Here is a 12,435-nt window from a genome sequence, read left to right as displayed (position 1 = left end):
GGTATTACCTGGGGGGGGCATCTATATGGGGGAAACTTGGGGGCCATCTATAAGGGGGGATTACATGGGGGCTAACAGGGGGCCATCTATAAGGGGGGATACATGGGGGCCATCTATAAGGGGGGATATATAGGGGCCATCTATAAGGGGGGATATATGGGGGCCATCTATAAGGGGGGATACATGGGGGGCATCTATAAGAGAGATAACACATGCGGGGGCATCTATAAGGGGGATACATGGGGGGCCATCTATAAGGGGGACCAAACAGGGGTGTATACAATAGGGCATGTACTATAGTGGACCACACAGAGAGAGGAATATACTACAAGGGGGGAGGGGTCAAATAGAGTCAGCCTACCCACTAAAGGAGGGTGTAAAGGGGCCAATACAGATGTGCAGTTTGTAGAGAGATAAGGATGGTGCCAGAGTGAGGAGTCTAATACGTCTGTCTGGCAGATTCTTTGGATTCGTGGCTCAGAGAAGTTTTTATAGCGGCCCAGGACAGATGGAGAAGACAATGAAAAGGGAAAAACTCTGATCAGAGAAGACGTCCCCCTGTGAGTCACTAAATCTATCTGCACTGTAATGTATATGGTGTAAAGAGTCTGCGTAGAGCTGGGTCTCCCTCTATGTGACTGTATGAGATTGTATGTGATAGTGATCTTTGTACAGTGGATTTTATTCAGTAGCAGCTGCTGTGTTAGTCAGTATATGGTGGTGTTAGTCAATAGCAGAGGTGGTGTTAGTATGTGGTGGTATAAGAAAGTAGCAGTGGTGGTGTTAGTCAGTATTTGGTGGTATTATTCAGTAGCAGCTGCAGTGTTAGGCTATGTTCACACTACAGATGAGACTGTAGTACCGGCCAGATGATCTTTCTGGCCGTAGAGTTTTGATGCAGGCGCATCAGAGCGCGCCCCCGCATCAGAACCTTCCACAACACACAATGAAGCTCATTGTGTGAACTGACAGGGTTTCCTGCGGCCGCAATTCACTGAATTGCGGACGCAGAAAACTGACATGTCAGTTATTTGCGGCGCCGCACGGGATTTCGGACGGAGCATATACGATGTGTATAAGCTCTGGCCGGGATCCCATTGAAGTAGAGGCAGTGTTCACAGGGGTGTATACAATAGGGCAATTTTACGTAAGTGAACATAGCCTTAGTCAGTATGTGGTGGTATAATTCAGCAGCAGCAGCGGTAGGGTTAGTCAGTATGTGGTGGAATAATTCAGTAGCAGCGGTGGGGTTAGTCAGTATGTGGTGGTATTAGTCAGTAGCAGCGGTGGGGTTAGTCAGTATGTGGTGGTGTTAGTCAGTATGCGGTGGTAATATTTGTTACTTGTAATCTGGTACTGTGTTTTATTGATCTTAGTATACTGGATTTGGTCAGTAACAATATGGTAGTGGTTGCGGTATGGCGGTAATATTTGCCCCTTACTGGTATACTGGTAATTTTGGCAATATTGGTCTCCGTATACAGAATTTGGTTTGTAACAGTATGGCGGCAATATTTGTGGTTATAATATTTCCTATATACTGGTGGTATTGGTAATATCAGTCTTGAGATTTTATTTATCTATCAATAGCATCGCTTGGAAAGGGTGGGGGGGGTCAAATTGACCTCTTGCACCACTGCTCTCAAGTCATTCCTAAAAATTGATTTAGATCAAGAGAAGAATGGGGCATGTTGGAAATAAAACACCTCAATTATTATATTATCATTATAGTATGTGTCCTTTCCCCGCTCCATGTCATGTGACCAAGACAGTCTCAAATAAAGTTTATGGGACCATCTCACTCTCAGAAAAACATAGCCGGGAGAGACTGATCTAGTGACTGGTCAGGGTCTGAAGATTCAAACCCCAACCAATATTATATTCTAACATACACACATGTAGATATCAAACACATGAACAGAACAACATATACAGTATATACACACATACAGTACATATACAGTATATAGTCTTTACACACTACATTGAAATACATATAATGTTCATACACATATACTATATACACACATGCACAAAAACTGCATATACTATATACAATATATATATATATATATATATATATATATATATATATATATGCCCTTTACATACTATGTATATACACAAGCATACACTGTATATACCCAACCATATACTATAAATACACTCTATATACCCATCAATGTTTTTTAGACAAATGCATTTTTATGTTAAAAAAAAAGTTATACTTTTTATACATTTTTTGATCCTATGTTTTGGGCAACATATCGGCATCAGCAATAATTATATTTGTGATCTACATCAAAATTAAACAATTACACTGAATGACATAATTATATGTTGGAAATTATAATTGTGAATATTAAGTATATGGTGGAAAATTCCTCGAGGACGACGATAATCTTTCCCTACTGACCGTACATGTTATAAATCGCTCTGTATCTAGACTGGGGGCGAATTGCATCAAGACCTCCCAGGCTGCGCTCCAGGCTCCCCTCAGTCTCCTCCTGCTAGTATGAGGTAAGTTCTTTATGTAGCCATCAGTAAAGGTCTGACCTCTCAGACTCCTAACAATGAAAACTTTTGACATTCGAATAGTGACAGAAATTTTTTTAAGTTCTTGTTTTAGGGTGGGATCATAAATTCCAAGAAAAGAACAAGAAATCAGATAGGAAGGCAAAAATAAAGTACATGGAAGATACTACAAGCTTAATCTATAAGGCTATGTTCACACAACTTATTTTTTTCCTATTTCTACGGCCGTTGTTGCTGATTGCAACAACGGCCGTAGTTAATACATAAAAATAGGTTGGCTTGCTGTTTATGGGGTCCCGGCTGGCGCGTATACACATAGAATACATTCTGGCTGGGAACCCTAGAGGCGCCCCAAACAACTGACATGTCAGTTTTTTGCAGCCGCTATTCAATGAATAGCAGCCGCAAAAAGCTCTGTCAGTGCACACTATGAAGCACGCGGCTCTGGCCGATTGCTTCATAGTGTGCTGTGGAACTCTGCGGGCCGAAAGATCATCTGGCCAGTACTGCGGTACCGGCCAGGATTACCTTTTCAGAGACCGGCCGCTCCGTGTCCCGGCTGGGTTACGGAGCGGCCAGTCTCTTGCGCCATGTGAACATGGCCTAATACTGTATGTACAGGAACAAAAACATAGTAATTCAGGAATATTAGTAGAGTTGTGTCTGGTTGCTCCAGGCTGTGCTCCAGTAATGAGATCCAGGGGTCCTTCAGGGGACAATCCCACAGACTTTGGAGCCAATCGCTTCCCATCTGGGTCTCGTTCATTGGCCAATCCCTTCATTCTGACCTTCTAAAAATCCTCAGTGATCTTTCATCTGGCCTCCTGTATGAAGATCGAACATTGTAAGCCACTAGGATGTCCGATCTGTGTTGGCTTTTAGCATCTTGTTTCTAATATAGAGCTTTTCCAGGCTATAGGAAGCACCAGCATCACCATGAGGTAATAATCTCCAATCCACCCCCAGCAATGTCATGTTAGCCTCCATCTTCTTGATATCTGTGAATAGTGACCCTGTTTGTCTTCCCAGGTCCACAATGCGTCTCTATTTTCACCTCTATGTTATGACTCTGACGTTCCGCTCTGTTGGGACATCCATGTCCGGCTGTTCTCTCTCCATCCGAGCTATGGACGATTACACTGAGAACGGAGATATCATACTGGGATTCATCAACCCTATTAGTGCACCATTTACTCAACCAGTGGCCACCTTCTCTAAACAGCCACCTCCACGTCCATGTGACTGGTGAGTACTAATACAAAGCTTACAAAACTGGGAAAGCAGTTGCATGTTTTCGTTCTTAGATGGTAATTTTAACAGCTGGCTTGCCTAAACAAGGGAGAATCAGTAGGATTAAAGCCCTGGAAGAGCCCAACCATGCAACAGGGTCTAGCAACACCAGCCCTTTGCCTCCCCTCCCCCTCCCTATACCCCATCAGCTCCATTTCAATGAATGGTGCACATAGAAGAGAGAGGGTATTAAAGCAAAAATCAGAATAGGCATTTCCACCTGAGACACTATAGCCTAGTGGCCCTTTCACCTCCACTTGGGAAACTACGGCCTAGAGGCCCTTTTACCTCCACCTGGGACACTATAGCCTAGAGGCCCTTTCACCTCCACCTGGGACACTATAGCCTTGATCCCCTTTCACCTCCACCTGGGACACTATGTCCTTGATCCCCTTTCTCCTCCACCTGGGACACTATGGCCTAGAGGCCCTTTTACCTCCACCTGGGACACTATAGCCTAGAGGCCCTTTCACCTCCACCTGGGACACTATGTCCTTGATCCCCTTTCTCCTCCACCTGGGACACTATGGCCTAGAGGCCCTTTCTCCTCCACCTGGGACACTATGGCCTAGAGGCCCTTTCACCTCCACCTGGGACACTATATGGCCTTGATCCCCTTTCACCTCCACCTGGGACACTATGGCCTAGAAGCCCTTTCACCTCCACCTGGGACACTATGGCCTAGAGGCCCTTTCACCTCCACCTGGTCTGATATTTTTGTCCCTGCTTTTGCTCTTTTTCACCAATCTTGCTTTCTTTTTAGCCCTGGAGGATTTTCCTCCGGTGCTTGATGTCTTTTCTTGTTGAGTAACACTGTACATATCAGTGATAAGGGGCAGAAGCTGAACCTTTTCGGAGCCTATTCATTCTTTGGCTACCTGAGGGTCCAGAGCTATAACTTTAGAGTCCAGGGTCCCGGTGTAGAATCTGTAGCAGGGTACCCACTTACCGTGTGATCTTGATGTCTTCTATAATGGGGGCCTTTGGGTTCAGTTAAACACTAGGACATGGATGCATTTGAGACCTCTATACCCTATATTGCTGTGCCCCATATACATATGTGGATGCTGTATCAATGCTCCATTCAACATGGATGTTATACATAGCTATAATACAGATTTGTGTATGAACGTGCAGCTGCACAAAAACAGACCGCATATCCTTATGGTACCTAAGTAATACTGCCCTGTAGGGGTCTAAGCATGGAGGCGTATTTACGTTAAGATCCATAGAGTAGATATAAATCCTAAGCACATGTTACTTGTATGTCCAGGAATATGACTACATGATAACAGGAAATTAATACATTTCAGGTTCAACACCGATTCATACAAATCCATTCTGGCTTTAATTTTTGCTGTTGAAGAAGTGAATGAGAACCCAGATCTTCTACCCAACATCACGCTGGGGTTCCAGATGTTTGACTCCTGCTTCTTAGAATCAGCTTCCCTTCAGGCAGTTTTCGAGACTATGTCAAGTAATGAGAACCAAACCCCAAATTACAAGTGTGGATCCGAGCCCATTGTACCCGCGATTATTGGGGATGCCTCAAGCTCATCAGTGGCAATAGCAAAAGTACTCAGTCTATGGAGGTTTCCTCAGGTAGGTAAAGAATTTTTAACTACTGTATAAGATGAACTGTGATATTGCAGGGTTGCCTTAAGGGTCATCCTGTGAGCCAGGGTCATAGCAGAGGTCCATTAGTTTGAAGTGATGGAGTTTCTAATTTTATGTATCTGCTAGAGGGTTACCAGGTAGATGAAGTGGATATCTTCTAGAAAGAGCATCATCCTATCTCTAGATGATCTGCCATGTTGATGCATTATTTGGAACCCCACTGGTTTCAGTAAGCACCATGTAAAATGTAATTTCACCTGTGGTGGCACTACAGGGGTACTGAACACTTCCCTTAGACTATCCCTTAAAGGGGTAGTGCACCAAATTTTTTTTTCTTTCAAATCAACTGCTGCCATGAAGTGCCAGAGATTTGTAATTTACTTCTATTAAAAAATCTCAAGCCTTCCAGTACTTATCAGCTGCTGTATGCCCAGAAGGAAGTGGTATTATTTCCAGTCTGGAGAGCAGGAGAGGTTTTCTATGGGGATTTGCTCCTTCTCTGGACAGTTCCTGACATGGACAGAGGAGGCAACAGAGAGCACCGTGTCAGACAGTAAAAAAAACACCACTTCCTGCTGGACACACAGCAGCTGATAAGTACTGGAAGGCTTGAGATTTTTTAATAGAAGTAAATTACAAATCTCTGGCACTTCATGGCAGCAGTTGATTTGAAAGAAATTTTTTTTGGGTGCACTACCCCTTTAAATTATCGGTGATGGCTGGAGGTCCTAGTAGCAAGACATGCTGTGATATCCCTCCCATGTTACATTATAATAAAGTAACATTGATTCATGTTTACTATAGATTAAGACAAGCCTTTGGTTAACAGTGGAGATCAGAAAAGTGTAGAACATATTAATCTAGGTAGGATTACCCAATGTCTACACCAATCCAGCTGTATACCCTTGGGGGTTTTTTGTTTCTTTTTACCAAAAAGTTTAGAGGGGAAAAAAGTTGTGAGCAAATAAATTGGTAAAGGATGGTACAGCCACATTGGTTAAATCCCTCACCCACATCAGAGGTCGGGCTGTCTCTGTCCATATATCTATAAGTAACATACAATAATGTATTTTTCTTTCTACAAAAATTCTCAGGTCAGTTTCATAGCCGCTTTACCAGCCTTGAGTAACAAATTTGAGTTCCCATCATTTACACGGACTACTGTAAGTACCAGGAGCCAGCCTCAAGCTTTGATAGAACTGTGCAAGAGATTCGGGTGGACGTGGATAGGAGTTATTGCATCTTCAGCAGATTACTTTGTAGAAGGAGTTGTAGCGTTCAGGAGAGAAGCCATCAAGAGTGGAATCTGCATAGAGTTTTTTCAAATAGTCACTTATAATCCCATCAACAACAGAATCCCAAAGACAATGGAAATTGTCAGCCAATCAATGGCCAGAGTGGTCATCCTCTACTGTAATAAGGCTGAAATTTTATTACTATTTCATGAGATCATGCAAGAAAATATTAAGGGCAAAGTCTGGATAGGTACAGAAGTTTGGTACACCACACCTCCTATTGACAAACAGTTTTGGACTGTACTTAACGGCACCATAGGAATTACAAGAAGTAGAAATATTCCGCCAAATTTTTCCAATTTCTTACAGACTTTCCATCCCAATAAATACCCAAGAATGATATTTGTAAAAACTTTTTGGGGAGTTCTTTTTAACTGCACATGGCCAGAGGCTGAAGTCAATACCCACTTCATAAATGTAGGCCACGTTAATGAGACCTGTACAGGACTGGAGAAGGTGGTGACCAATGACGTGGCAGAATTTAATGACCCAACATCTCAATATGTGTATGTGGCCCACAAAGCTGTTTATGCCGTTGCTCACGCTCTCCACCACTTACTGCACTGTAGGCCTGATGAAGGACCCTTCCATGGAAGATGTTGTGCCAATAAACAGGACCTACAGCCATGGCAGGTAAAGTATCCTTTTAATATTTCTCATTTTAACATAGTTAAAGAGAACCAATCACTTTTGCTGGTAATGTTACTAGTAGCGCCCAGAACGTGTGCAAAAATGTGCACATGTCCCATGTGTTTTGTAGATCCTTCAACCACTAAAACTATGTATTTTATTATGGCGTGCAAGACATCCAGAGAGCTGGGAGCTAGTCATCTACAAAACACAGGGGACACATGTAGCGTTACCAGCAACATCTAAGTGATTTATTCTCTTTAAGGGTGCCTTCACACCTACCGGATCCACAGCGGATCTCACTTCTGCGGATTCGTAGCAAGATCAGCTGCGGATCCGGTACCATTGACCCCCTATGATAGCACATGCTCGCAGCGGAATTGACATCCCGCTGTCAGTATGTGCTTTACCCCCACGCTTCCCGCAGCCCTGCCACCCGAATCTACCATCCTCGGCCGCATCAGACCATACTCGGCCGCATTAGCCCATCCCGGCCGCATCCAGCAGCCTGTCGCCGTGTGCATCCCCGGCTGCATCCCCCCATCCCCGGCCTCATCAGTCTATCCCCGGCGCATCCTCCCATCCCCGGCCGCAGCCCGCCGCCGAGAGCATACAGTACCTGCTCGGCGGCGCGGCTGCATGGAGTCTCCCGGCTCCAATCCCGCTCAGCTGATCTGAGCGGGACTGGAGCAGCCAGCCTCACTGCAGCCGCGCCGCCGAGCAGGTACTGTATGCTCTTGGCGGCGGGCTGCGGAAATCGGCCGGGGGTGGGGGGATGCGTCGGGGATCGGAGATGCGGGCGGCGGCGGGCTGAAGGATGTGGCAGGGGATGGGGGGATGCGCTGGATCTCGGAGATGCAGGGGGTGGTGGGCTGAAGGATGTGGCCGGGGATGGGGGGATGCGCCGGGGATCGGAGATGCGTGCGGCGGCAGGCTGAAGGATGTGGCCGGGGATGGGGGGGATGCGCCGGGGATAGACTAATGCGGCCGGGGATAGACTGATGCAGCCGGGGATGGTAGATTCGGGCGGCGGGGCTGCGGGCAGCGGGGGGTTAAAGCACATACTGACAGAGGGATGTCAATCCCGCTGCAAGTATGTGCTATCATAGGGGGTCAATGGTACCGGATCCGCAGCGGTTCTCGCTTTGAATCCGCAGAAGTGAGATCCGCCGTTGATCCGGTAGTTGTGAAGGCACCCTAAGAAAGTAATTCTTGTAAACATCAACTTCAATTTACTTTATAAGAGGTAAGCAGATGTATGTGCACAACCCTCAAGAGTGCCCCCCCCCCACACAACCCAGCGATATCAGAATCAGAGCTCCACACACAGTTTAATGCGCTGAAAATGCCCCCACACTGTATTAAGAGCCCACAGCCACACTATGACCACTATCACTACAAACCCTATAATAGAGTGCAGTTACATCCATTTACTCTTTCTCTCCATCCAGCCTGGGCCACCTTTAAGTCTTTCCCCGGCTGTCAGAGAAACATTTTAGGCTCCAACACATATAGTAGTAAGGTCCCCTGTACCCCTATATAGTGGTCACACCCCTTTGTACCCCTATATAGTAGTTACCCCCCTCTGTGCCCTTATTTAGTAGTTACACCCCTCTGTGATTCCACTTAATAATTAGGTATGCTCTGTGCCCCAATATAGTAGTAAGGTCCCTATATAATATAGGCACCTCTGTGCTGCCCCCAGTAGTATAGACACCCTGTGTGCTGCCCCCAGTACTATATAGACCCCTGTGTGCTGCCCCCAGTAGTATATAGACCCCTGTGTGCTGCCCCCGGTAGTATAGACCCCCTGTGTGCTGCCCCCAGTAGTATAAAGACCCCTGTGTGCTGCATCCAGGAGTATAGAAAGCTGTGTGCTGCCCCCAGTAGTATAGACAGCTGTGTGCTGCCCCCAGTAGTATAAAGACACCTGGGGGCTGCCCCCAGTAGTATATAGACACCTGTGTGCTGCCCCCAGTACTATAGACCACTATGTGCTGCCCCCAGCAGTATATAGACCCCCTGTGTGCTGCCCCCAGTAGTATATAGACGACTAGGTGCTGCCTCCAGTTACCTCATACTTTGCACCCCTTTCCCCCAACATGGTAACTCAATATGAATTTAAAGAACAAAATATTTCATCACAGTATGACCAGTTAATTTATTAATCCAATAACAGCTTCTTCATTACTTGAGAAGGGTTCACTTTTTGAATACGGCCGGAGAAGATGTGTCATTCGACGCCAATGGAGACATTTATGGAGAATTTGACATAATGAATTGGCATTTCAAGGACAACAGGCGGCAATTTATGAAAGTTGGGATCTTTAATGATCACGCTGATCAAAAGCTCTTGATTAATGAGAGCGCCATCTTCTGGGCTGGAGGACAGGTAACAAATTTCCTACATTTCACATTCTAAAATAAGAATAACATTTTAAAAAATTTTTAACGACACGAAACAATGATATATGATTCCAGTCACCATTATCCGTCTGCAGTGACGTTTGTCCTCCAGGATACTGGAAAATGCCCCGGAGAGGTCAACCCGTCTGCTGTTATGACTGCGTTCTGTGCCCAGAGTCAATGATTTCCACTGAGACAAGTGAGTCTATTATTATATTTCCATGTGTTATCTGTCTGGTCAATAATCCCGCTAGCTAAAAATTTAGGGTTGTGTCTGCCGTATTGGTGCAGTGGGCCAGAGTGTAGAGAGGGGACTGTAATAGAGAGGATGTGGATGGTAGTAGTAGAAGTGGTGGTGTAGATAGCGAGAGCCTCTCTCTGGTGTATAGTGCTTATGCTCTTGAGACAAAGGTTGCACTAACAGCTTCAGGGAGCGGGGAGAAGATAGGAAGACACTGGAAGTGTCTACTACAATTTCTTTGTTCTCTATGGGTAAAGCTCTTGAATTTCTCTGTATCTTTCAGATTCTGCTCAATGTTTTAGTTGTCAACTTGATTTTTGGCCAAACAGCAAAAGGACCAAATGTGTCCAAAAAGTTGTGGAGTTCCTCTCCTATGAGGAGCCTTTGGGACTAGTACTGGCATCATTATCCATAGTGTTCTTCATCACCACCATGATGGTCCTTATTGTGTTTATCAGGTTCCGGGATACCACACTGGTGAAAGCCAACAACCGTAACCTCAGCTACGTCCTCCTGCTGTCTCTAATGTTCTGCTTCCTCTGCTCCTTGGTATTCATCGGCTGCCCGATCAAGCTGACCTGCTTAGTTAGACAATCTCTCTTTGGGATTATATTTTCTCTATGTATTTCCTGCATTTTAGCCAAAACCATCATAGTAGTCATTGCTTTCAAAGCCACCAAACCTGGTAGCAAATTGAAGATGTGGGTCGGATCCAAGACGGCCATCTTTGTTGTGTCAACGTCCACCAGTGTCCAAGTGCTTATTATCCTGCTGTGGCAGATAGAGTTCACTCCATATCTAGAACGTAATTATGACATCCTTAATGGTGTTATCCTCTTAGAGTGCAATGAGGGATGGGTTGTTATGTTCTACTGCACTATAGGATACTTGGCCTTCTTGGCTACAATAAGTTTTGTTGTTGCCTTTTTGGCCAGGAACCTACCGGACAGCTTCAACGAGGCCAAGTACATTACCTTCAGTATGTTGACCTTCCTTAGTGTCTGGTCGACCTTCATCCCGGCCTATCTCAGTACTAAGGGAAAATACATTGTAGCTGTTGAGATTTTTGCTATATTATTGTCTAGTTTTGGGCTTTTGTGTTGTATATTTGGCCCAAAATGTTATATAATCCTCCTGAGGCCATCGATGAACACCAAACAGTATTTAATGTCCAAAACATAAAACATAATGTCAAATAATATGATATTTATGGTATAATATAGTATTTTTAGTTGACGGATTATAGAAAACTGTAAAATGCAAGAGAAAAATAGAACAATAGACCCATAGCAACCATCCTGATCCCAAGGGGTCAATCAGTCTGAACAGTTCTGCTTTGTTAGAAGGTTCCCTGTTGGCCGCCAGTGTTCATGTCGTCTGCAGTTCTGAAGTACTACATGGTCTACATTAATATCAATGGAGAATCTATGTAGTACATGGGGAGTCCTCCAGATCAAGAAACACTCTCTGTAGATGCTCTCAATTCTACCTATTAGATGGAAGGACTTTACGCTTTTAAATCTGAATTCCTTAATAGGATGTTTAAAAATGGATTTTGTAATCCTGGCAACTCCCACAGGCTGGGCCTTAACGCAAGCTGGCGTACATGTATGCCCCGCCGGGGTACCGGTCTATGAAGTGAGCTCAGGAGCTTAGCTCGCTTCATAGCGGTTGGGCCCTCACTGTCAATGACAGGCCGCAGCGATCATGTGGCTGCCCGTCATTAACCCCTTAAACGCCGCAGCCTTTAAATGTAAGAGACAAGAGCAGATTCTGTCACTTACCGACCAGTGTGTCTGCGGGGTTCTCATCGCATTGTCTGACTGCCAGAGGTCTCACACTTCTAATACAGTGTGCCACAGGCAGGCTCTATCAGAAGATCACAGATATCACTGATCCTTGCTATGCTATGGCATAGCAATGATCAGTGAATGCAATCTATGTAGGTAATAGTCCCTTAGGGGGACTTAAAAGGTTTAAATAAATGAATGTTTTTAAAAATATGCCAAAGCCCCTCCCCCAGTAAAAGTCTAAATCACCATCTTCCCATTTTATAAATAAAACACATAAAAATAATAAAATTTATTAATACAGTGGTACCTTGGTTTAAGAGTCACTTGGTTTAACAGCGTTTTGGTTTAAGAGCTCAAAGTTTTTAAAAATTGTGACTTGGGTTTAATAGCATTGTTTTGGTGTAAGAGCTCCCTGTACTGGGTGGGAGCGCGAGTGGGGGAGGGGTATGGTCTGCATAGCGGGGTCCACAGCCCTGTACTCTGACCCAGGAAGTCTCCCTCACCTTCCAAATCATAGCAGATCCACTTCAGGCTGGGGCTCACATCAGGGGACAGGACTGTGGAGGTAATCTCTCCATAGCTGTAACCCCTCTCTCCCCGGACAGAGAGTGCTGCATGTATGTGCCCA

The 12,435-nt window shown here is 45.0% G+C and overlaps 1 protein-coding gene across 1 annotated transcript; it reads left to right on the top strand.

The window, feature by feature from the left end:
* Positions 1-2,964: 2,964 nt before the first annotated feature.
* Positions 2,965-11,196, top strand: LOC138766358 (extracellular calcium-sensing receptor-like). Its single transcript, XM_069943934.1, has 8 exons — positions 2,965-3,046; positions 3,437-3,476; positions 3,565-3,780; positions 5,139-5,427; positions 6,537-7,370; positions 9,547-9,759; positions 9,849-9,972; positions 10,298-11,196. The coding sequence occupies exons 1-8, from the start codon at positions 2,965-2,967 to the stop codon at positions 11,194-11,196; spliced, it is 2,697 nt and encodes an 898-aa protein (XP_069800035.1).
* The last annotated feature ends 1,239 nt before the right edge of the window (positions 11,197-12,435 follow it).

The sequence above is a fragment of the Dendropsophus ebraccatus genome, chromosome 10 (assembly GCF_027789765.1).
Source record: "Dendropsophus ebraccatus isolate aDenEbr1 chromosome 10, aDenEbr1.pat, whole genome shotgun sequence".
NCBI classification, from domain to species: domain Eukaryota; kingdom Metazoa; phylum Chordata; class Amphibia; order Anura; family Hylidae; genus Dendropsophus; species Dendropsophus ebraccatus.
Note: the sequence above shows the minus strand (reverse complement) of the source record. Positions and strands in the feature narration are given on the sequence as shown.